This window comes from Actinia tenebrosa, unplaced genomic scaffold (assembly GCF_029948245.1).
Source record: "Actinia tenebrosa isolate PJP-AT-01 unplaced genomic scaffold, QUT_ActTen_1.0 PGA_scaffold10__47_contigs__length_13832649, whole genome shotgun sequence".
NCBI classification, from domain to species: domain Eukaryota; kingdom Metazoa; phylum Cnidaria; class Anthozoa; order Actiniaria; family Actiniidae; genus Actinia; species Actinia tenebrosa.
Genome location: NW_028292570.1, coordinates 141,205 through 167,903, shown reverse-complemented (window position 1 = coordinate 167,903; position 26,699 = coordinate 141,205). Strand labels below are relative to the sequence as shown.

General features: G+C 38.1%; 4 protein-coding genes across 4 annotated transcripts; 2 read left to right on the top strand and 2 right to left on the bottom strand.

Moving 5' to 3' along the window:
- The first annotated feature begins 1,894 nt into the window (after positions 1-1,894).
- On the top strand, positions 1,895-3,774 carry LOC148912631 (uncharacterized). The gene has a single exon (XM_089026424.1). It carries the CDS (start codon positions 2,042-2,044, stop codon positions 3,569-3,571), a length of 1,530 nt encoding a protein of 509 aa, XP_088882550.1. The 5' UTR covers positions 1,895-2,041; the 3' UTR covers positions 3,572-3,774.
- LOC148912630 (uncharacterized) lies at positions 3,775-7,386 on the bottom strand. The gene has a single exon (XM_089026423.1). The coding sequence runs from the start codon at positions 7,338-7,340 to the stop codon at positions 5,157-5,159; it is 2,184 nt and encodes a 727-aa protein (XP_088882549.1). The 5' UTR covers positions 7,341-7,386; the 3' UTR covers positions 3,775-5,156.
- Positions 7,387-8,850: 1,464 nt separating this feature from the next.
- LOC148912629 (uncharacterized) lies at positions 8,851-10,978 on the top strand. The gene is made up of 3 exons (XM_089026429.1): positions 8,851-10,050; positions 10,604-10,724; positions 10,839-10,978. Exons 1-3 carry the CDS (start codon positions 9,660-9,662, stop codon positions 10,912-10,914), a joined length of 588 nt encoding a protein of 195 aa, XP_088882555.1. The 5' UTR covers positions 8,851-9,659; the 3' UTR covers positions 10,915-10,978.
- Positions 10,979-15,309: 4,331 nt separating this feature from the next.
- LOC148912628 (uncharacterized) lies at positions 15,310-18,198 on the bottom strand. The gene is made up of 3 exons (XM_089026781.1): positions 18,140-18,198; positions 17,729-17,785; positions 15,310-17,511 (listed from the first exon to the last, which is right to left on the bottom strand). The coding sequence occupies exons 1-3, from the start codon at positions 18,182-18,184 to the stop codon at positions 15,310-15,312; spliced, it is 2,304 nt and encodes a 767-aa protein (XP_088882907.1). The 5' UTR covers positions 18,185-18,198.
- Between the last annotated feature and the right edge of the window lie 8,501 nt (positions 18,199-26,699).

Below are 26,699 nucleotides of genomic sequence, written 5' to 3'. Positions count from 1 at the left end.
AACACAAGCTTACACTTAACATCAATTGGGCTAACTTCCTGTGGCGTCGTTGTGGGGAGTATAACACTTAATCCGATCGTTCTTGGTACTATTTCAGGTACTGGATTGGTGCTTCAGGGGCTCTTAAAAATGAAAAACTATAACAAGAAAATAGAAATGTGTAAATTTGCATATACAAGTTATCAAAAAGTATTAAACCACATACGCTCATACCTACGTGGAGAGGACTACACTGCTGAGAAGTTGACATTAGAGTTGAACTGGTTGGATGATCAAGTAACAGATTTATGCCCGTTAGTTGATCGCTTTAAAGCTAAATACGATAAAATGTTTACACTATAACAATCTTCCTTTTCTTATTAATCTTCTTCATAATAACCTTCTTAACCGTCTTCTTCACAAAAACATCATCATTGGTCTTTATAAAATGAAACTTATTTATTTCACATAATTCCTTCCATAATATTTCATATTGTTGAAGGGTTTTCTTACCTATAGACCTCTTACATTTGTTCATGTTAGCTTCATATTTTGGATTGTTGTTTTCTTGGTATTTCATTTCAAAGATCTTATAAAACAAATAATCTAGCATAGGATATCTCTTCATAGGTTGTCCTAATTTGCCTATAGCGTTTTCTAGCTGTTTAAAACATTTGAGGATCTCATTACGTTCTTCCAATCGTAAATCAAACTTAACCATCATATTTTCGAGATGATACTTTCGATGGTAAACCGATTTTCTTGTAAATTTATACTCGTTTTCATAGAAATCTATATACCCGGGTCTTAAATCATGACCATCAACTTGACCGCAATTCCTACAAACATTAATGCCATCGTCATTAATAAGCTCTTCATTATCACAACATGGTTCATCCTTCTCTACATTTACATAATCTTCCAGTTGTTGATCACAAAAAGGGCAGATCATTTCACCCATATCTCTTAACTCATCGTGAATTTCTGAATTACAATTCATCCTATATTATTATATGAGATTTTATCTTTATGTGACGACACGACACAGCTGTGTCGGTCTATATACAAGTTCCGCAAGCACAGTCTATTTCATGTGTCCATGGCAGTGCTGCCTGTCTATGGCTTTCAAAATACTTTACAACAATGACACCATTCTTTACAAACCATAAAAATGGTAACTTACATTTCAACACCTTCTTATACGGTGAAAAAAGCTTGTAAAACTTCCTAAGCTGACGCGCTCGTGTCTGTTTAACTTTGCATCGTGAATTAACCCAATCGTCAAAGCTACCAGAAACTCGATTCATTCTCTTTTCTTCTTGAAATCTATCAAACGCTCGACTGAGCCACATTCCATACACGAATGCGTTTTGAATAACATAATTATCAATTGTCTTAAAAGAATTTTCACATCGCTCGATAAGTTCTTCGTAATGGGTTAAGGAGACTTCGCCCTCTGGAAATACATTTGGAACATCAACGAGAACTCTATCTCCTCTGATATAATTGTCTTTCATGTCATGTATAAGTGAAACAGCATCACATTCAATCGAAGCCGCTGATCGCTTCTTTCGTTTTGGTTCATCAGGAGTTTCAAATAACAATTGTGGTATATTTGGTGCTCCAAAAGTATCAGGCCAATCTTCAAGAGCAGCTTTAACCTCGTCAGGTTTCTCATCATTAATAAGTTCCACAGCATAGTCTCGCTGAAGGCAACAATTTGAATAAAGTTTCATCCAATACTCAGCGAATACTTGGACCTTGTCGTTCATAAAGGCGATGTTTTGGTGATAGAACCCATCAATTACCTCTACGTCGACATCCCTTTCATAGCCAGTGTTATCCACATCTCCTAAATCCATTTCATCGAAGAAATCTGCCAGACCTGTGTCACTTTCAGCCATTTCGAAGGTTAAACTGAATAGCGGAGCGCAGTCATACTAAAAATAGCTTTGCATAATTAGACCCCCCGGCGAGATTCGGACAAACAAACCGATAGTTCACTGTGTATTACTGTGAATGAGTACGCTTCAACCCAAAAAAATCGCGATTTCATTGCAAGATGGTCACTACGAAACACTGTTGTTGGGGACAGTGTAAAAATGACTCGAGATACCCTGACAAACTGCCCAGATCGTTGAAAGAAATGGCAGATTTGGGCAAAAAGATATTTCTCCCTTTTCCGAAGCCATGGAACGATCTTGAGAGATGCCAACGATGGGTTAATGCCTGCTCTCGCGAAGATTTCACTGTAAAATGTATCACAAAAGACACGTATATTTGTGTAGAACATTGGCCTGGAGAAAAGGGACCGACCACAGAATTTCCAGACCCGTTGAAAGCGAATCTTTCGACTAGCGGAGTGGCGAAGGCAACACGAAAGAGAAAGCTCCCCAAACAACGACAACAGGCTGAACAACAGCAGACAAAGAAGTGCTGTGCTACCAACGATACTCCCATTGAAAGTCAAGACTATCAAGAAATTATGGAGGAGAACTGTCTTGTACAAGATGAAGGGAATTATTTAGAGAATAATAAGGCAACACAAACGGACGTAACAAAGCACGAGCTGGCAAGTAAAATCGAGAACATGATTTTACGTAATGAGCTCCAGTCTGGCTCATCTAGCGCCCCCAAAGTTATAAGCAATATATCTTATGAAGTCGTTGTGCACCATCCAGACCAAATGAAACATTTTGTTGGCCTCACATCGTCACAATTTGAGATGCTTCATGAGTTTCTTAATGATGTTTGCCCTCTAGAAACAATCTCATATTGGGGTTACAAAGATCGAAAGATATCAAAAGTAAAGTGCCAGCGAGGAATGTCCAAGTGGTCTTCTCGAGAGAAGCTGTACATTTGTCTCTTGAGGCTAAAAACTGGATTCACCATCAGGACGTTGTCTGTATTACTCAGTTCTCCCGACAAGGAAATCAAAGATAGCTATATCAGAGTAATATTTACAACGTTTATTCAGCTGATGTATAAGATTTTTCGACAAATGGAGACGGTGATGTTCCCATCGAGACAGATATTGAGCCGCTTTCTACCAAGGGTTTTCAAGACCCTTAAGAATGTGCGATGCAGCATTGACTGCACAGAATTTCGTGTTGAAACGTCGAGGAACTTTGCTCAACAAGGAAATACCTTTTCCTCGTACAAACACGCCAACACTTTTAAGTGTCTCATTGCATGTACACCAAATGGAGGAGCATGTTTTATATCAGATCTGTTTGAGGGAGACATTTCTGACGTTGACATTTTTGAGGAAAGTGGAATCATGAAGCACATTCAACCAGGGGATGTTATTTTAGCTGACAGAGGCTTTACAGTTCAAGATAACTTGTACCCACTCCAAGCCAAAGTAAAAATTCCTTCATTTTTGAAGGGGAGAAAGAGCCTATCAGCACAAGAAGAACTTGACACACGAGTTATAGCAAAGGCGAGAATACACATTGAAAGATTCAATCAGAGACTCAAACAGTTTAAGCTTGTGGGAAGGAAAATCCCTCTTTCGATTGCACCATTAGCTACACAAATAGTGGTAGTTGCGTGCGTGCTTGTTAATTTCCAAGAGGTCTTATGTAAGTAAATCATGCATGTGATCATAGCTAGGGGATGCCCATGAAAGGGTGCACCTGCACCCCTGTCAGGACATTGAAGGCCCACTCTTTGGCTACAAGAAGTTAAATATTTATCTAATTTAAAATGTTTGTATCAAAATAATTACAACAGAACTGTCTCTGTTAGGGTATTGTTAAACAAAGTCTCCCAAATAAAAACAACTCTATGGCATATACTGTATAATGATTGTATTTGGTTCATGTTGAGCAAATTTTCAACCACATTCACCCATCCTAGCTATGGACCTGCCCATGTCAGGCATTTGTATGAATAGAACACTTGAACATTGGACTTTATGTAAGTCAATGAAATATTGACTCGTGACAGACATAAGCAAGTGCAGATAGTCCCTTCAAGGTCAACTGAATGTTCTTGTGTACATGTCATTGTACTTAATATGCCATATACATCTGAGCTTGCATAAAAGACAGTATGTTACAAGTCATCATATATAGCTTTGTTAAAGCACTGTTTGGGTTTTAAAATTCACTGGTGTAGATTAAGTGAACAATAGGCTTTTGTAATATTGACATACGGAATTAGCAATTTGACTAAAGAAATGTCACATGGTTTTATATCTGTGTTAACAAATTAGTGGCTTTCATAAACTCATGAAATACACTTTAACATGTTTATCGCACTACGTCACTCCATTCCTTTGTTTTCTGCTGTGTTTATGTAGCTATTACACTGTAATCAGTACAATTTATTTCATGAGTTAATGAAACACACTCTATAACATAGAAGAAAGTTCAAAAGGTAAAACGATGCTATAAAAAAATGATAAAAATGAAATGATATTATGCACTGAAATGCAACCTGGTGATTATCTAAACAATATAAATTACATGGCTTATTGAATATCCAAGTGGCTGTGCCTTATAAATAGAAAGGCCAGAGTTTGGCTTTCTGTACTCTTTAAGACCGTCATACACAAGCCATGCATGAAAGTGGTTGAAAACACAGATATAATGATGGCCATTCCATAATGTAACACTGTGTAAATATAGTTCCTTTGTGTTCAGTTTTATAACCATAGGTAAATTGTCCATCCGTAAATAGCCTGCTCTACTGGCTAAGTCCAAAGAAAAGATAAAAATATCTCCAAAACTGCAAAAGTGACGTGCTGTACTTGTTCTCATACCAGAGCAGTGCCATGATAGATACTGTGTTCCATTACAATCAATTGAAATATTTTGTGTGCATGGAATTCCAATTGATGGCTGACTGTAGAACTTTCTTTGACATAGAGTGGGACCAGGATTTAGCCATTCAGATAGTGATTTCTCAAACGAATAGTCTTGGCCTGAAGGACACCCAAGTGTATTGCTACATGTCTTGTGTGTGTTGCATGGTGAAGGACATGAAGCTAGGTTACATGATGTTGTGACTTCACTTGTAAGAACAGAACTAAATAGTGGCATATAGTAATCTGCCTCATTGCCATATAGGTCACCAGGTGTTACCAGAGGTGGTGTAGGTAATGTCAATTTAGCATCTCCAAATTGGTGGAGTTCCACCAAATGAAGTGCCCTTTTAATTGCATCTCCTCTTTAAAGAATGTCAAGGTTTATCTTCTTTGATTTTACCAAACTTTGTAAAATCATGAGCCAGTTGTCAAGAGGGCATGTGTTGGTAAGACTTAAACCTCTATTAGTCATACCTCCCCAAGGTATGGCTATCAAATCATCAGGGATCTTTGACTGTGCTAGGAAGCTTGCAATGTCAATTTCGTCTTGGGAATAACTGTTATCAATATGACAAGATGACTGGGACAGGAATGGGTGGGTATCAGTACTACCATGTGACACTGTAGGCTGTGACGGGTGGGTATTAGTACTACCAGGTGACACTGTAGGCTGTGACGGGTGGGTATTAGTACTACCAGAGGATGGATTAATATTAACTGGATTTAAAACTGGTAAAATGAAGGGATTCAAATCTCTGGGAACTCTCATTTCAAAGATCTCTGGAGCAATAACTTTTTTCCATAAGGCTGTGAGGTTCACCAATATATTTGAAATCAGTTGATCATCTCTTGTTATCCTCTCAATTGAAACAGGACCATCCTTTGCATACAAAACAAAGTCACAAAATTCTCTCTCAGTGACAAGTAGTTGCATCTGTACTTGGTAGAAGTAGTTGTGTGTGTGCTTCAAATAGCACTGCTTATCCTTGATGTTAAAACACTGTCTGCCTAGTACCTCCTTAGGAACCACACTATAATCCTCTGAAACAGCTTTGATGGTATGATCACTAAAAATTTTCAAGGATTTGATCTCAATGAGTCCATTTGGGCCTACTAGACCATCAGGTGAACATGCCAGCCAAGGGAATTTTGGGTTAACCCAGAGACCAGATGGATCTACTTGCTGCTTGGTTTGTTCTTGATACTTTGAAACAGCTTCAAGTTCACTTTCAAGTCCACGTGCCATCCAAACCGACTGATAATTTGGAGAAACTAAGTTCCAAATGTAAGAACATATGAACTTCTTACATCTGATCAAAGCAGTGCTTGAGTCATCAAGGACTAACTTTCCGACTCTAAATGCTTCAATGCATTTAGATGCTGTAAGTCGTAGCCACCTTTCTGACTGCCACATTTCACTTTTGCTTTGAGCTTCAGTGCCTTGTATTTGCATGAGGGATGGTGGAGTGATGTTGCATTCGAGGACCTTAAGCTGCTCTTCCAACACAGATAAATCTATGTCCTCCAGCTTGTAATCGGCATACTTCAGCTTTAACTGTGTTGTCCACATAGAACTTTTCCCCGTGCGACTACAGTCCTTTTCGATGTTTCTAAATAAAGCATTTAAGTGCTTTTCTGTCACGAATCTGTATTGTGGTGGTCGAGGATCGAACTCGATTACCTTTATTCCGCTTTTCTTTTTCTTTGAAGGATAATTAGCCTCAGAAAGTCTTTGGGGATTTTTCTTGCGTTTTTTACCCTTGTTCCATGAACATTCCTTACTGGTACATGGTGTTGATACGGTGAACCCGTTTGCCTTTACGTGGTCAGTAAGGTGAAGGAGAACTGCTATAATGTGGCTACAGCGACCTAGCTGGGAGACTTTACATGGATTGCACATCGCATGCACAACGGCACCACTAATACTAGATAAAACAATCGTGACATTATGAGGGTAATCATTTCGCATAGAAGGCCAGACATGAGCGCGTAGAAAGTAGTAATCGTCGTTCTTGTTGTCTGTTATATCATGCACAAAGCCGGATTCTACGTATTTTCGTCCGTTTTTAAAGGGTTTATCAGTCATGTGGCCAAGTCCATGGCTCTCGTTGTCGTCGTTCTCTTCCTCGTTGCTTGATGGAAGGGATTCCAAGCCATAGTAGTGCACGTGGCCGTAGTTAAACTGCGATGGTATATCGTATGCCGGGAATTTCTTCCATCCGGAATTTGGTATGTCCGGGATCTTTCGTAAATTTGGTTTCTTTACATCATCTCCTGTTTTTTCTCGTAAAGCTTTGGCTTCAAACCATTTTCCATCATCAATACTTGGATCGAGAACATGATTATTGCCTGACGATAAACAATTATTCACGCGTGCGATTAAATCGCTTCGTTTACCGCTAAGTTTCAACCCTCTGCATTTCAGCCAACGTTTCAGCTGCTCTAATGTATAGTTATCCGGCTCGCTTTCAAATTTTGAACCAGGAACGCCATCATTTTCATTGAGAACAGTGATAAAACTCGACGTAATTTTCGAAGTTGCCGCCATGCCATCTCTTAAAGGCTGATTTGTTTGTCCGAATCTCAGCAGGGGTCACAATTTCGTGACGTCACGACTGCGCTCCGCTATTATAAAGTAAAAATTCCACTTTATAGGCAAAAACATCCTGTCATACGACTGTCTCATGACCCGAAAACAATACCAAATTAATGACTCATTGTGAAAGTCCCTGTGGTATGACATCATAGACTTCCTGCTTTCCTAAGAATCATAGACTTCCTGTTTTGAATGTCACGCAATGAGTCCATCAGATATGACAAACTGCATATATACCCCCTAAAATAGTAGATTATCGATTTGAATAGACTTGTTATTGAAATGCCATGAGACCACCTCATGAAGCAATGCTTTTTTACCACCTAAATCGGCAAAATCAAAAGCGCTTCTGAGCTTGATAGAAATGAGTGTGAGTTTTTGACATTACAGCACAAGTAGTGCTAACAACTGGAATTGCTTCCTTTTTGCAGCGTTTTCGAGGAAAAAATCGAAGGAGTTAAGAATATTGAACAAAAGTAACGGCATCCAACAGATGATGTAACTAATGACAACGAGTAATAACATTTGAACGACCTTCCTTTTGGATTTTTTTCTGGCTGAATTTTTAAAGCTTTTTTCTTTGTCCCTGTCTTTGAGAGCTAAAAATATCTTAATATAGCAAACTATAATTATTAAGAGAGGAAGAAAGAAAACCAGTGATTGAGTAGCCATGAAAAGAATCTTACTAGCCATGTCTTTGCCGATACAACAAGTACTGGTCAATTCAAAATTTGTCTCGTTCAAGTTTGAAGAAGCTATCTTCTCCGTTCCTATGGTAACATAAAATGGCGTCAAAATTGAAGTGCAGATAGCGTAAGTCCATACCATAAATGTGGCTTTAATTTTCTTCTTTTGAAGAGTCAGTCCTTTGAGAGGATAAACAATGTTTACGAAGCGGTCCAACGCAATACCCGCTAATAAACTGAACACTGCACCACCACATAACATTGCGATCGTTCCATTCACGATGCAAAAAACCAACAAAAACCCTTCTCTAAAGCCGTCAAAAATCCATCGCATTGTAGCTGTAAGGATATGAATCCTCAAAAGTACATCCGCTACACTCAGTTGTAGAACTAAGCAGTTAGACAAGCTCGTGAGCATTTTCCTCGAACGTACCATGACGACACAAACCGTACAATTTGAAAGAACTCCAACAATCATTGTTACGAAATTTAAGAGGCTGTGCACGTAAAAACCGACCGGTGGGGTCGGACTCAAAAAATCGATTTCCCTGATTTTTTGCTCATTTGTAGGGTTTTACCATAGAATAACCAGAATGTATTTTTTATGTTTTCATTGTTTTTATTTCCCAAGAAAATGAGCTCCAAAGTTCGACCCAGCTTGGAGGCTCAAATTAGCATCAATACAAGGGCTTCAAAACTCGTTGCGGAGCAAGGTTTTCTTCTTACATTATGAACAAATAAGCCAAGAAAACTTTACATCAATCATATGAGAACGATTTTGTGCAAAAATATTGACCTTTTTCTCGATAACGAATTTCTGGCAAATTTTTGAACACAGTTTACTCGGCTCAACCTGGTTTTACCACTGGTCTTTAAATCGGAATATTTTTAAAGTGGCAAAGTTTCAAACCTAAAATTATACCAATTCTGATAGATCTAGCCCTATATTTCAACTTTATTGGAAAAAATTTGTCGGACAATGCAAAACGACTTTGCGAGGTTTCATTAAAGTTACTATATTTTGATCGTTTATTTAGCTGCCGAATCACTTCCGGTCTGTGAGTAAAATACAACAATTTACATATTTTGATCTCAAAAACAAGACAAAGTCACAAATAAATAAATTGTTTTGAGTGAATAAATAAAAAAGATAACTTAGGAAGAGAAATTGCCAAAGAATTACGCATTAGGCCTTCAATAACAGAAATTATAAACACTCACTGGCGAGACCACTGCCGTGATCCATTCTCCGTTGTATAAAAATCTCTCTCGACTACCACATCGCGAAGCAATTCCATAATAAAAAAAGGATAAATTTTGCCAGGAAAACATACGAAGTACTGAAATAGTAGCAGTAGCAAGTTAAAGTTAAAGCATGAATTCGTCTTTAAAGTTAAAGCATGAACTCGTCTTTAAAAATCATTTAGAGCAATGTCTAATGGTCTCTCTGTGCAAGGCCAGCAAACAAGTCTGTCTGAAATAACTGTGCTTCTAATTATCTTGGCACCGCGCGTGCCGCCAAGCTGTAGCAAGTCAGTTCGAAAACTGCTGACCGAAGGCTGAGTTAAGGTTTTCGAAGTTTGCAATGGCGACTACATGTTCCTTCAAAAACAATACTTTTCTTAGAGACTGTGGACCATCCCGTGGTCATACGGAAGTACTATTCTTAAACACATGTCGTGATGATGTAAAAGGTAATCTTCAGAGCTGTCACCTATCGCGCTCTGACTTGATAGAATATGAATTGATTTTCCAGAGGGCCGGTTTAGAAAACATATCTTCTGATGCAACAAAGACCTTCCGTGTTTGTCCTCGTCACAGATATGGACTGGGAAAGTTTTGGAGACCACCTAGATCATGCCAGTATCCAGCTCACAGTGGTTTGTCATCTATAGTCAAAGGACGCAATGTCATTGGCCAGGACATCTCGAGAGAAATTACCAACCTGTTTGGAATGACAGTTCCACTAGGATCACGTAATTATATCATTTGAATGAAATGCAGTTGTCAAACTATTGAATGCTAGTTTGTTGAATTACATGATTTACTTGCTATTTCATTAGTCGAAGTCATCTCGAATAAATTGAATTTATTATGGGAAACGACTAGGTAACAGTCTACTGAGGGGTGTGAGGTTTTGGGAGGGGAGTGGAGGGGGTGAGTGTGAGCGTGAGGCCAGGAGTGATTGGGGAGGGGGGGGGGGGGACGACCTTATCTCAATAAGTATCTACCTAAGATTGAAATCTATTGAATTGTTCAAAATTTTGACAGGATCACTCTATCATTCATTCATAAGGGTGTAAAATAGGAATTTATTCACTTTTGGCTAGCGGCATCGGAAATATCCCTGAATCCGCCCACGAAAAGTATGAAAAAAGCGGGTAGTCTGCAGAAATTGTGACACTCATGCAGTTGTCCCGGGGGGTGGGGGGGGGGGGGGCTATGCAGTTGTCCCGGGGGGGGGGGGGGGGGGGGGGGGGGGCTCTGTGCGGCCCCTGAGTTCTTATAGAAAAATTTGCGTTTTAACAGCAATATGCTCTAGCTGTCGCAAAAAACACAAGAGAGAAGTCAAAAATCAACCCTTCCCTGCTTCTTCAGAGGATAAGAAAGAAATGTTCACCCCGGAGAAAGCAAATACCTATGTGCTACGGTAAGTTTTCGTTTGTTCGTTTGTTTTCTTTTTGAGTGTTTGTTTGTTTTTTATTTATTTATGTTTGTTTGGTTTGAAGATTACTCCTTACGTATTTACTGATCAATTTGTTAGGAATCGCCCAGGTTCACAGTATAGAGAAAGTTTTACTGGTACGCCAACACCCATGAAAAGACGTGATCCTTGTTAGACACCTAGCAGCATGGCTGATGACGACATCTTGGAGTCAGAAGGAAATATCAACCAGAGCGTCGTAGATCAAGAGGTACTTGATTTGTACGACCAAGGTATGGCATCACTAGCATCTAAAATATGTCTAGATTTTTCACCACTGCAGTCTCGCACAAAAACCACATGGGAAGATACCAGAGAAAATCTTTGCAAGGTCTCGATAACACGGCGGCAGAGGGAGCTGTTGGATTTGATTCGCTCGAGAAAATAGTAGATGATCTGCAATCTTTAGGGGCTTCAAAAACCTGGACCGGGCTGAAATTAGCAGCCAACTCGGCAGCCAACTCAATATTTCGAAATATTGCCTCGAATGCTATAAATTATGAATGGTATATCCAAAGAAAACCTTTTTATAAAAATTTTAAAAGTCACAACTATCAAAATAATATTAATATCTTTAATATATTACTTATTAAGTTTTAAACTTGGGTCTTTCTCTCTGTCACACACTGAATAAACTCAAAAAAGAAAAAAAAAACAACACATCACAGCATTTATTAATGAAAAAACCTTTCAACTAACAATGTCCAATACAGAAATCTCTAACGAAGTTAATTATTAACATTTGCAATTGCAACTGTGACATTTATAAACAAACAAAATTACGAAACTCAAAGAACTCGTAATAATCGAGCTTTGTAGATGGACTAGCAGACACCTTTACAGTGACTATCGAGCTTTGTAGATGGAGTAGTAACCATAGTTACTGTGACAATCGAGCTTTGTAGATGGACTAGCAGACACCTTTACTGTGGCAATCGAGCTTTGTAGATGGAGTAGTAACCATGGTTACTGTGACTATCGAGCTTTGTAGATGGACAAACGGCTATCGTTACTGTGACAATCGAGCTTTGTAGATGGACAAACGGCTATCGTTACTGTGACTATCGAGCTTTGTAGATGGACTAGCAGCCATGGTAACAGTGACAATCGAGCTTTGTAGATGGACTAGCAGCCATCGTTAATATGACAATCGAGCTTTGTAGATGGACTAGCAGACACCTTTACTGTGACTATCGAGCTTTGTAGATGGGCTAGCAGCCATGGTAACAGTGACAATCGAGCTTTGTAGATGGACTAGCAGCCATCGTTACTATGACAATCGAGCTTTGTAGATGGACTAGCAGACACCTTTACTGTGACAATCGAGCTTTGTAGATGGACTAGCAGCCATGGTAACAGTGACAATCGAGCTTTGTAGATGGACTAGCAGCCATCGTTACTGTCACAATCGAGCTTTGTAGATGGACTAGCAGACACCTTTACTGTGACAATCGAGCTTTGTAGATGGACTAGCAGCCATGGTAACAGTGACCATCGAGCTTTTTAGATGGACTAGCAGCCATCGTTACTATGACAATCGAGCTTTGTAGATGGACTAGCAGACACCTTTACTGTGACAATCGAGCCTTGTAGATGGACAAACGGCCATCGTTACTGTGACAATCGAGCTTTGTAGATGGACTAGCAGCCACTTATCTCTTTTCTGTACAGAAAGCTGTGACGGTCACGTTTTTTGTGTATGGGTTTATTTTGCCTGTTTAATAACTTTTCTTGGTTTTCCTTTTCTTCTTGATTGCTTTTGTGTTGTTGCTGGGTAAATGGTTTCATTAGATTTAATTATGTTAATGTTGATGCTAGAGGTGTGCAGTTCCCGTTTAGTTTCAGGGGTTTGGTCGTACGCTATAGCTGAAGCTTCCTCGTAAGTGCAGTTTTCTCTATCGGTGATAAGTTTAATGATGATTTCAGGAAAAAGTACTTTTGATATGTATTGCGGAGTGCAAAAGTTGTATCTTATGTTTGAAGTTTGCAGACGTTTGGCTAATTCTTGCAGCAAGTCATCCAAAGTGTTTTCCTCGAAGTAGGTTATTCCTGGAAATGTGTAATTTGTTTCAAGCCGTTCTTTGTGCGATGATTTTAGGTATATAAGATGCCTTTGCTGGCATTTGTCCGGTGATTCTTTAGAAGTCGGTGTGTTTATAATCTCTAATGCAAACGGGATGATGTTTTGGATTGTTTGTTCTACCTCTTTTATTTGGATTCGGGAAAATTTCCACTCACGGACAACTGCTGATATTCTGTACGCAATAGAGGTTGAGTAGGTTGTTGACGTTATGATGCAGGTGTTTGTACAAATGATGTCTCCAAAGCTACTTTCCACTTCGCAAAAGTATGATCCATCGCTGCTTTGATCAACAGTAAAGACTAGCTTATTGCTGGTTTCTTCAAGTGTGATGATCTCTCCTTCTGACGTTTCCTTCTTCCAAGTGTACCTTAGAAAAGTATCATCTTTTGCAATAAAGCGGAGAGTACATTTAGAGCCACGTTCGCACTGTTTTCGTTTGGGTAAGTCAATGTCAATTGTCAGTTTTTCGCAAAAGTTACGGTCATGTTTAATACCGCCTTGTAAAATATCATCCATGATTGATGCTCGATGAACGGCTTCAAAGGATGATCCAAGAATTTTGTTTCGAACAAATTTTAAACAAAAAACACCACAGCTAACGGCATCGTCTTGCTTTGGGTGGTGATTATCCATTGAAATATTCAAATCGTCAAAAAAATTACAATATCCCCTTACTATTGCAATCGCAGATAGATAACATTTAATCATTTTAGCTTCCAGCAGACATTCTTGAAAATCGCCATTATGCAAAGGATCGTACAGTGTGATCTTTTTGACATTGACATCCACAGCTGCAATAGCCCAATGTGTATAACGGATGGATCTGTGTATAGGGAACACGATGTGATCAACGCTTGTCAGGTCGACTTTCTTAAAGTGTGAATGACAGAGATTTAAGAGGTCTTGCGTTGTCTTTGGACTTGTTGGAGAATGGGAAAAAACTGACCTAAGCTGCGAAAAAAAATTGGTATCATAAACAACACATTCTTTATTTTCCAAAAGCAACGCTTGTTTGATCAAATATAGGTATGCCAAGATAATAGTGTCATTGAGTTCTCCAGGGTTGTCCGGTAATACATATGTGTTATTTAAAGGAGGATGTTCTAAGGTTTTCAAATCCCGTCCGTATATTTTAAGCGATTTCACTGTCCCAACGATTTCATTTTTTTTGGTAATATCCAGTGCGTCATAGGGTGAAATATATTTGTGTTCTTGCTGTTTTTCATTTTCAGCTGTACGTGCGTCGTCAATACTTGTATCGTGAACTTCAATCTTGTGTTTGTTGTCGTTTTGCGCTCCGTCTTCGCTTTGTATGTTGTTTACACTGTCGAAACCACTTTTATTGTGAGAGAATTCACTTTTGAAATCGGTATACTTGCTCGCGTCCTCGATCTCCGCGGAGTGTACAGTGTTTTTATCTTTTTCTCCATCAACTCTAACATAAAACAGCATGTATACTTCTCTTGTGACTATTCTTTTAGACAAGTATGCAAGGTTTTTATGTTCGACCTTTTCGTCATCAAAAAGTACTACAGTATCATTGTCAGGGAAAATTTGTAGGGCAACATAATGACCTGAACTCAACGCCTGTCCTTTGTGGAGTATTACAGCTGCTAATATGTATTCAGTGGGTGGAGAGCCCTCGTGCTTCAACTGTGATACATCGATTGTGATGTCCAATGTCAATGGAGAATGATCTTTAGTATTTGCGGTGACATCATTACGTTTTAGTACACAGACAAAGTTCTGGGGGCAGGTTTTTAAAAAACCCTGTCGTGTTTGACAAGTCTTTTGACGACAAGTCCCACATTCTAATTTGTTGTCATCGATAAGAACTTCTTCCTTGAAATATTCAAAGAGGCAGTCCTTTACTGAAGATGTCATTCCGTTTCTGGGGAGCTCCACAGCAAGTGAATGAAATGAATCTCTTCACTCTCTCTTGAATTTCCACAAGTGCAACAGGAATTCTTGTATTGCACTGCGCCCCAAAACGTAGAAAAAAAAGGAATGGGTGTTCCACCAAGGTCGAAAGAGCAGATTTCCATAATTTTGGAGAAAGCTTCATGAACATCGTGTTGCTTACCAATCTTCAAACCCTTTTTGTGTAATTGCTTGAGTAAATCAGTGGGATTCAATGGCCTTGTATAATCTGCACTTTCCTTAAGTCTTGTAAAAATCATGGCAAGGTAATTGAACAGCATTGGAAATAGTGGTTTTGCGTCCTCTGTTGTAATATCACCTAAAGTGGTAACTGAGAAAGATTGCAATAAAGCGTTCAACCAACAGTTGTTGTGTTTGTTTTTCATTCCTATCGAAAAAATAGGACAACTTGGGCTGGTAGATGGTGGCGTTCTTTTACCTTTTGGCATTCTGGATTCGAGAGAACCAGTAGTTATGTCATTCATATCATAGCTATCTTTTTCCTCGGCAGTGAGTCGCTTCCACTTTTTAGAAGCTATTTTTAGAGACTGCTGGGAGATCTTTACCTTTGTTTGAAAATGATTTAAAATTCTTGGTCAAATAATTTGAGTAGGCTGAAGATTGTTTTTTTATTGGTTTCATAGTTGTTGTCGTTGACTTGTTTGAATTTCTAGAAGTGTTCTTGGTTAAATTTACTTTTGAGTTGACTGGGGTTTTTGGCATTGCGTTGGAAGGTGGCTGCTGGAACTGTCCACGGCGCTTATCTGGAGATGACGATCGTTTGACCTTTTTGTTCCATTGCTCGGTTGATCCAGAATAGAGATCGAGATCATCACAGCACATTTCTTTTCTTTTTCGCTTCAATTGCATGACAGCCCGTTTTTGTATTGTGTCGCCATATAAACGGCACCTAGCTTGAATAAACGTTTTTTGAAGAGACACAAATTCATCGACGCGGAGATGGTGTTTTCCATTGAAGTCGTCTGTTTTCATTAACTTCATGTAGTTCTCGATCGTACCTTGGGTTGTTACTTCTTTTGAATTTTTTTTAGATTGGAATCTTGATTTTGAAATTTTACAGAGGAAAAAATTACTCCACAAAGGTGCAATTGGGAGAAGACGCTTTAAGTATTCCATGAACTCTGGTGAATAGCATCGGTTTTCGTCTTTTCCCATGACAAGCGTACTGGAACGTTCTTCCATGCTGTGAGTTATCTCAAACAGCTTCTTTGCAAATGGACCTTTAGCATCAGGTTTTGTAAAAGACTCGTCCATGTTAGCACAGTCGTCTGTGCATTTGTGTTCTATCTGAGGTTCCTCTTTGTTTAATTTCTCAATTTTTTGTTGAATTCGTGTATATGCTTTTTGAACTTGGGGACAGTTGTGGGAGGTCAGAAAGAGAAGGGATATGTCTTCAAGAATTTGTTGGAACTCGTCAAATGTACAGGCATTAACAAGAAGAGATATTGAGTACAGCAAGAAAGAATACCAACGTTTGCTGTTAGTTCTACATATTTTTTTGCAGATGGTACTTGCGTTGTGCATCAAATGGCTACAACAGATATGAGGTGTCATTAAGGTAAAATCCTTCTCACTTCCTTTGCCGTGAACTATTCGCCAAGCTCGCTCGAGGTACGATAGCACAGTTTCTTTATTAAATTCCTGGAGGCATGCTAGTAGTATGGCTTTTCCCTGATCACTGACTATTTGCATTGGCGTTCGAACATTGTTGTGACCAAACAAAAGCCCCTCAGCGTACCTAAAGGATTGCAAGAAGTGTTGAATAGTGGGCACGTTGTGACGGCTCGTTATCAATTCTGCAACTGGTAAAGGTGGTTTTCCGGCAACAGGGCTGGGAACGACCAACGTGTAGTACAAAACTCGATTGTCATCCCAATTGGATATGATGGTACCTGTAGCGTCAAGAAATGCCACCATGTTGCGGCAGGTGTCGTGCCAAAGGCGAATCTGTCCTTCGGTCCAAAGATGAACGACAAGTGGAGAGGCAGCTATATATTGCACATATCCCTTTATTTTAAGCGAAGAAAATCCTTCTTCGTTCATGAATGCTTTGCGCATTGAGTCCAATGACACAATGGCATTGTCGTTCAGTCTCAACGAACGCCTAGCTTCACTAGCAATTTGCTGAACAACATTGACACTTGTACCTGCACCTGACCAATTACCAGCACTAAATGACGAACTCTCAATGTTGTCTACTTTTTCATTGTGAGCAGTGGAGGGTTTTTCAGATGTTTTTTTAAAATGTTGAACCATTTCTTGCCTTGTTTCGCCGGTGATGGGACGAGCCTTTCTAATGCTCAGGTCGTGCTTCACATCGCCGTTAAAAGCAATATGCAAAATACGTTGCCTCTCTTCACTGCATAACATGAAAACTTTAAATTGGAGAGGGCAGGTTTTGAAAGCACAGCGGCCACTTGCAATAAATGAATAACTGGCAGTGCTCTGTCGACTAGAAAATCGCTTAGCTTTGTGCCCTTTAAATACAAAAGGGCAGTACGGGTTGAGTTTGTTCAGATATTTGTAAACGACATCAGTCCATCCTTTAGCCAGATGCGTTCGGCGAGAACGAGATGGTTTGATCTTATCCCAATCAAATGATTCCATAACGGATGTGGAGTTATTGGGTACCGATGCAGTGAAAAACACCCTGTCTGTTGTAGCAATAGAACGAGTAAGTCTTGAAACAGTCTCTACTGTGATGTCGTCCTTCATAAGAAAATAAAAAGTTATTATCAGAAACGTGGTCTAAAGAAAGGGTACCTTTAAAAATTAACTACCGCTAATGTGTTGTGTTTTTGCACTTTTGCCTTTTAACAACAAATATTTCACAAATATTCGAAATATTGTGCACGCGTAAGCAATCAAATGCTTTGGAGTATATTAACTGTCATTTACATCTATTAGAACAAGTAATATGACATACCTTTAGTGTGACTTCTTCACATGGAACATCAAGCCCATTTGCGTCATCATTATTTGGCTAAAATACGTAAAGGGGAATTTTATATTAGTGAAAAACTTGCACAAAGAGAAAAGGGGTTTTCCGTTATAATAAAAAACGTTTAGGTCAGAAACATGACAAAAACAAGCATTCTGTTAACCACTAGTTAACCACTATGGTTAACTGTCTGTCACCAAAAAAAATGGTAAGATGGGTCAGTGCATCGTCCGTATAACAGTCACTAGTTCAGAATAATAAGTGATCATAACATATGCTACCACTGTACACTCGCTCACCACTCAATCGACGCCATCATTCTGTCGTTCAGCAAATATGTCAGTTCATTATTATAGACGGCAGGCATACCTTTGTAATTAATGATTTTTTTCCTACCTCAAGCACTATCGTTGGTTTGAGTTTTTCACCACAACTGTCCATTTCAACATCATTTGTTGGCTGCAATGGGCAAAGAAAAACAATATATTTGTTTGTTTATGCAGCGGCTCTGGCTATTTCAAACGAGATGCACAGTAAGGTTGATGCAAGTTACCTCTGCTAATGGACCTGTGGTGTCTTCTTGTGTCTTTTTTTGTTCTGCCACAATATTCTTCTTCTCCTATTTTGAACAAAATCTTTAGTCTTGATTATTTAGAGCAGGACGTACGATTTTTGGTAAATAAGTATCCTACCTTGGAAACCGTATCTGCTAAACTCTGTACGACGCTTGATTTGGGTTTTCTTTTAGGAAACAAGAGTGGAGTGACCACAAAATCTTTCAGTTTAACTGATTTCTAAAAATTTAAAACGAAAACGAAATTTTAAACGATATTGAGTTCTTGAAGTTAACTTTGAGTTTTAGTTATTCTAGACATTTCATATAAATTTCCATCGTGTAAACCTTTACCAAATAAGTCATTTGCTCTGGGTTATCGACGTCTTTTGTTTAGAGTGCACGCACTAAAACCGTGAACATTAAATAGTACTAATTAGTATTATTTCATACAGAATCCTTTGTTTGCTATTGTTTAATTATCACTATTTAGCGCTAAAAATTAGTATTTGCTTCACGGATATAATATGAGCACTCTATTATCGAAATACCGTCACTAGAAAAGTATTCCGTAAGACTCCATTCTAGTAAGTTGTTTCACATATTTTGGTAAATATCTTGGTAATGTAAAAAAGTAGACTTACTTCTCGTTTTCTTCTCAGATTTCGTTTGTTTTCAAAAACCTACATTGGAAAACAGCAGTGAACATAAGCATAATATGTGCGCTATGTTAAATGAAAAAGGAAAGGTTATAGTAAGAAACAAATTAAAAAGTAATATGAAACTTAAGCATACTTACGTTGCTTTTCTCTTGGACAGCTTCAAATGATTCTTTTTCAACTTTTTGGCCTTTGGACAGACATTCGTACTTGTTTTCAGTATAAATGCCATCAAAACTCTACCGATTGAATTGAAAAATTTAAGTTCATTTGTCTCTAACATGTGCCAGATATAATCCAAATAATATAATACTATATAAAATATGATAGATTTTTTACTAGGACATACGATAGAATATTTCAAAACGTTCTGGCTAGTACCTTCATCACTTTTGAAAACGTTTTGAAAAAATTTTATTATAAGTCAGACTCAAAAAACCTTTAATTAGAGTAAAGGATATCATCCTTTAATCTTTAAACATCATCAATGACGAAATAGTTGTTTAAAAGGCTAAATTATTATTGTAGTGTAATGCAGTGTTATATTTAGTCCATTTCAATAACGTCTCAATGCACAGTTATATACCGAACTAATTACAAAGCTAGAACATTCTCACCTTGATCATTTTAAGACCCTGAGTGATTGTCCGGCTGGAATTCGAACCCCGTCCTCCCGGTTGACAGATCTGATGACAGATCTTCCAACCCTTCAATCGGTTCATTCTTTCAGTCATTTGGTTGTGCCGTTGACCCGGGAGGAGGAGGGGGGGACTCAGGGGTAAACTTACGGGGATGCTCGTCGGAAATTTTTCAAAATAACCCTAAAAGATATTGGACGTTTTTTCCAAAAGGGCGTGGCTTGGCAATTTTTAACCAATAAGAGATACAACAAAAACAATACTATCAAAATACAACATAATAAATCTAACATAATCTAACATAATGTAACATCATTGTCTTTGGTTTAAGTTTATTGCACGGCGGTAATAATTCCCGCAAAACGTTAGAAATGCGGCTTATTCACTCACTTGGCACTGTCAGTCCCCATGGGATGAATCAACACTTCACTTTTAATTAGTCATGCTTCACTTTCCATTTTTCATTTATTGTTTTTTTCGGTCCTTTTGTTTCTTTTTATTTCTTCATATGCTTATTTCTCATTGGTCACTTTATTTTCCATCTTAGTATTTATAATTTATTCATCCCTTCTCATATTTTCTTTCCACTTACTCCGACGAAGGACTAACATCCGAAACGTCAGTTTCACAAAGCTTTTTACGGTGATTCAATTTATCCACGAGTTCCTACTGTTCTATAAAAATACACCAGAGATTCTTTTGTTAAATATTAATTAATGACTGGATTTGTATACATGCGATGATTGCGATGAGCTAGTTCCTTTTTCAACACCCTAAAAGATACCAGAAAGTGCTGAATTGCTTAATATATCAACTTTACGGCACTAAAAGAGACCAAATCGCTGATCTTTACCCCTAAGAGATACGACGAGCATCCCCGCACGATTACCCCCGGCGTCCCCAGGGCCGTTGATCCTTCGTATGTCAGTTCTCAATTTTATTATATGTCAGTTGTTATCGTTTTTGTTATTTGTTCACAAATCAAATCCACCTATATCTCCGTCCATTCTTCCTGCAGGTCATCCATTCATATCTTTATTTTACCATACATTGCACCCCTAAAATTCAGTCATGTGATCCATTTAGCCATCCATTCATTCACGCATTCATTCACAACATTCCCCTTTAATGCGTCCATTAAACAATTCATACATTCATTCATTTATTCATTCATGCATATCTTCATTATATCATTCATTCATTCAATTCATGTCATTCACTCACTAATCGTTTTATTCACGCACTCATCCATAACATTTACCCATCCATCTATTCATTTATTCATTCATCTTTTTCAACTCACACTCAATTATTTATTTTTTCATTTGTGCACTTATTTATGACAATCGGCCATTTGTTATTTCACTCTATTTGCGTCCGTCAAACCATTCTTTAGCAACTTTTGTATGTATTCATCCATTTGTTCTTTTATTAAGGGATATGGACCATTAGAAAAATGATAAGGGTGGGGTAATGGGCAATTTCCGTCTTGCAGGATTTTATTCCCCTTTTGTCCTTCTTTATATTTGTTAGACATTTGCAAATTCATTTTTCCGTTTACTTCTTAGTTCGGTTCTTCTTGTATTATTCTATTTACTCCTTCATTCATACTTACATAAATTCATCAAATTCACCGATTTCTGCTCATAACTGCCGGTGGAGTCAGGACTTTATAAAAAGATTTCTTTAGAAAAGAAATTTTGTACTCTTTGAATGATAATCTTGTAGGTGATAAACGTCATTATTGTTCATATTGTGTATTCATTTAGACATTAAAATTGCCAGAAATATTTTTTTACTCGGATTTGTGAATTATAAACGAAAATTTTCAGAATTTGGATAGAGGATGGTTATGTTTACACAGTTTATCAATGAATGGGAATGAATGGGAATATTTTAGTACATCTTAACGCTGGTGTTATCAAATTTTAGAAATTGTAAAAGAAAACTGTAATTAATCTAATTTTTTTCTCCTTTCCTATTTCAGACCAATTATTGAGTTATTATTGTTAATTAAAAACGATTTATTAACAATGAATATCATTATTATTCATGCATTTTCTTCATTTTCTTTTTTCTTCTTTCCCAAAATTAATGCAGGCGTATTCATTTATTATTTAATCCGTCAAAATTTTATTCGACTCAATTAATGCGACCATTCATCCATTTACGTGTCGATCCACCCATTGAATGCATCTAGTCCGATTTATATAATAACTTGATTCATTTATTAGTCGTCATTCATTAGTTCATTAGATTATCTTCTATCAATTCATGCGCACATTCCCAGGTACTTTTCTATTCATTTAATACAACAAAAAACATTTATCTTATTTTTTGTTTTACAATGATTGACAACATAATTGAAAACAAATAAAACCTTTCCAAAATGATAAGATAAGAATTACCGGATAACGTAATTTAAACAAAGGTCATGATACGCCGAGGGATATACTACTCCCTGAACTGTCAACGTTGAGGAATTGTAACCCTAGGCTGTAGCTTAGATGAATAGTATAATAGTATAGTATAGCACATGTGTAGCTTTATATGTCGAGGGTACTCACTGATAAACTGTTTCTTTAGCTTATTGTGGTATGTTAACGCAGCTTTTGTTGCATTTGTTAATAGCCACTACCATTAAGTACACATACAAGCTTTGCCCACGCTCTGAGTTTCCGAGCTGGAATATAGCTGTCCTCATAAATATAACATACTTTGTCCCCAAAAAGTTTCATCAACTTTTGTTTAAAGTAACAATAAAAATTTAGTTTAATCATTTAAACAGTTCAGACGGTTTGTTTTGGCTCTGTTATCTCGGCATACCAAACTGCTTGATAGCTGGTAAAAATCTTGATTGGCATGATTATAGTTTAACTCTGGCATGTTTGGCCGGAAACCATTTTCAAAAACAAAATTAAAATCCATTCAAATCAATAAAAAAAACTTATAAATTTTGGACAAATATATGAACCTACCTCGCCTTTTCTTGAGAGAACGCTACGAACACTGTTTTTTTCCTGAAAATTAAGTGCGTAGCTTCTAGCACCGCCGATGTCCTTTGTCCAAGCGTTGTAGACGGCTTTCACTTCCCGTGCTGAACATTCAGTCCTTCTGAAATATTCTTGAGTCGATCTTACAATAAAGCCATCTTTTTTGGATATCGATGGCTTTTCATTTTCATTGAAAAACCAACCAAAGATGGTTCCAAGTCTCAGATAGTCTATTGAGTGCTTTTGCAAATGACGCTTGGCCTGAAACAACGTGATGATCTTAAATGTGCTATCATTTAACTACAAATTTTACAAATCAGCCAATGAATAAGTTTACTTACCTTAAAATATTTCTTATTAGCAAACTTCATTATCAAAAGAAAAGCGATGGTAGAAAGAACTTGAATGAGAATTGAAACTAAATGCGCTATAAGAGTCAATAACGGCGCTACCTCACGCAAAAGATAAAGATCAAGTGCATGTTAACGTTAATTTTTAACTTAAAAACTTAAACAGTCACTTTTATTTCTTATAGATCTTTTAAATAGTATCATTCAATCAATAAAAAATAGACTTTGATTTAAACTGATATTCTTTAAATAATACAAAACGACACTTGACTGGTGAGAGCATTATCTACTTTGTCCCATATACTGAATGCATTCCTTAAAAAAAAGTCGATATAAGAATATGTTTTCATTGGAAAGCATGGTAAATGACACAAAGAAGCACAGTATACATTAAATTCATATTTTACAATGCACGATGGTAAAGATAACTGTTCAGGTTAAGTTAAGTTTACATCATCAAGCATGTCAATGTTCATGATACTGATTTGATACTCAATGACTACTGAAATATATATGTTTCATTTATTTAGCTCAATTAAAGCACGAAACTCCATAAATTAACTTAGTACAGATGAATAATCTTATTTGAGTTGCATAGGATGCATTATATGACATTTTTGAGTTGGCTGCCGAGTTGGCTGCTAATTTCAGCCCGGTAAAACCTGGTGCTGTGACACGAAGAAGCTTCTGAATGAGTGCAAACGCTATCTAAAAACTGATTATTATCGAGTACACTGCCAGGATAGTCATTCATGTTGTCCTGATCACTGTCGTGACTACGCTCTAAGCGACGAAAAGGATAAAGCATTTAGTGCTACATGCAAGCAGACTCACAACGTTCAGTGTGGCAAGTGCGACTCACTGAACTCAGTTCTGAAAGATGTCGAAAATCAAATCAAAAATCCTTCCATTTCATTTTACAGTGACGATCAGCAAGAAGACCTACTACATGACTGGAAAAAGAGTAAAGAGAGCATCTACAACTGGAAGTCCCACATACTTAGATCAATAAATCAAGAAAGTGCAAAGCAAAGGGTTCTTCAAAACCTGAAACCCAACGAGGCTTTGATAATTTTCGACTAGTGGGCAATGAAATTCCAGCAGATGAAATGTCGAGAGAAACAATCAGACTGGTATGGAAAACGTGGACTAAGTTGGCACATTAGTACCATCGTCTTGAAACCTGAAGAAAGTAGTGAAGATGTTGAAGTCCAAACGTACGCTCACCTCTTCTACAAGTGCACCCAAGACTGGTATGCTGTCCTCTCCATCATTGAAGATCTTCTTGGCTGGCTCAAGTCTAACATCCAGCCTTCAATATCTCACGTTTTCTTAAGGTCAGACGAAGCTGGTTGTTACCACAACAATTTCTTAGTTGCAGCTTTGCATGGTATCAGTGAGAGGACTGGAGTAACTATAAAGCGGTTTGATCACTCCGAACCACAAGATGGCAAGGACATGTGCGATTGCATATTATGCCCTATGAAGACGGCTGTTGGAACCTTCTGCAACGAGGGTCATGATATAAGCAATGCGAGTGACATCAGGACTGCTTTGCTCAAACGACCAGTTAAAGAAGTCTCAGCTGCCGTTTGCTCCGTTCAAGAATCAAACAAGACACTCAAGGTGAATAAGTTGGATGGCTTCAGTAAATATCACAATTTCGCCTTTGAGAAAGATGGTGTGCGTATTTGGAAATGCCATGGGATAGGATCAGGAAAGCTATAGTCTCTTATAAATCGTTGACGCAATTATCTCAAGAAGCAACGTCAAGTTGAGCAGCCATTTTTTAACATCAGTCAATCAAGAGCTCTAAAGTCGAAAGCCGAAGACCTATCAGAATCCAAAGAGACATCTCTAAACCTTCTTTGTCCACAGCCTGGATGTGAAAAACTATTTGCTACCTTTGCTGATCTGGAACTCCACATTGATGTTGGTGATCATGCTGAGAAAGAAAGGAAAGAGACAGTAAGTGTCTATGATACGATTAGAAAGAGGTGGGCGAGTAGATTCACTACCATGCAGATTGAAAGAAATAAGACGAGGCTTCAAACAAGCAGTACATTAGAAACTTGCACTCAAGTTCAGGGAACAGCAAGTAGTGTTGCGCAAGGATGGGCCCTACATAAAGTACGAGGTGGAGGAACACAATTTTCTCAAAAGGTAAGAGATTGCTACTTGACAAGCAAGTTCGACCTTGGCGAGAAAACAGGTCAGAAATGCGACGCAGACCAAGTAGCAAAGGATATGCGGAATGCAAAAACCGTTGACAACCAAAGAATGTTCAAGAGAGTTGAATGGCTGACAAAGACGCAGATCAAAGGCTTCTTTTCTCGTTTAGCTTCATCGAGGCGAAAAGGTACAAGAGTGGATGCAACACCTACCTCTGTAGAAGATGAAGAAGAGGAAATTAACGATCAGGAACGCTATGAAGTCATTGAGGAAGTGCTGGAGGAATTAGGCGTTAGACATCCTATCGTTTACGACGTTTACAATCTCTGTAAATATTACAAAGACGACCTCCTTTCTTCCTTTAATGTTAGTATGCTGCGATACATCTGCCGGCACTTTGACATTCCATTCAAGTCAAGAGATCTCAAGAAAGTTCTGTTAGAAAAAGTGGCGGGAATGGTCAAGGAGTGCTCTTGTTGCAACTGACTGCCGTTTTTTTTTTTTTTTTTTTTTTTTTTTTACGAATGTCTCATCTGTCAAAGATCGAAAACCTCATCGAAAGCCGCCATTGTAAAACGCCTGCAAGCATCTAGCAGGGCAGTGTCTCCATACCTCCAGTGCCGAGTCCCCGCGCGGTATGAAAAAGGTCTATTCTAATAGTTGTTCAGTACTAAAACAGTCACAAGGGCGGATCCAGGGTTTTTTGAAGGGGGGTCTCAGGGGTAAATTTTGTGGGCAAGGGAATCCCAGTCGCATTTTTACCACAGGAAGCCCATTTGACCTCAGGAATGACAGGGGGGTCGCGACCCCCCCGACCCTCCCCCTAGATCCGCCCTTGAGTCAAGTGAGTTGCCCTAGTCGTAATAGAGCGTTTTCGTATGACTGTGAAAAGCTCACGAAACGAACGCAGTGAAGACAGCGTTCCCAAAAATGAAAAATCAAGAATCACGTTCGCTGCAAGTCTTGGCTTTATCCAATCAAATACGGCACACATGTAAAAAAAAAAAAAAGTACGGCACACATGTAAAAAAAGAAAAAGGCGGACACGGCCACTAAAGCGCTAAGACATGTAAGCGGTAAGGGCAAGACACAGCACTGAACCTTTCAGTAACAGTCATATGAAATATGTCCTATTGCCATTGAATGCGAACCTCAAACCTTTTGATCTCTCACTTGTCGATTTACTTAAAATTGCATTTCAACAGCACCCAATCTGGAAATTTAGTATGCTGGGATTTCCCGACCCCTAACTAACAAAAAAGAAAAAGAAATAGAAGACTGGAGGAAAAAAATTATTCAATCTAAAATCCTACTCAAGATAAAAATGTATTATTCATGAAATTTGAGTTCTTTGTTTGACTTGATCAATAATTTTATTTATCGTTACTGCTGCATAAAGTGGATTAAGTAGAACAATATGAAAATTAAAAGCTAGTATGGACTGCTGTAAACTTCGAGGGTAAAAACGTCAAAGAAAATGCCCGGTGGCATTTTGAAGGAACATGTAGTCGCCATTGCAAACTTCGAAAACCTTAACTCAGCCTTCGGTCAGCAGTTTTCGAACTGACTCGCTACAGCTTGGCGGCACGCG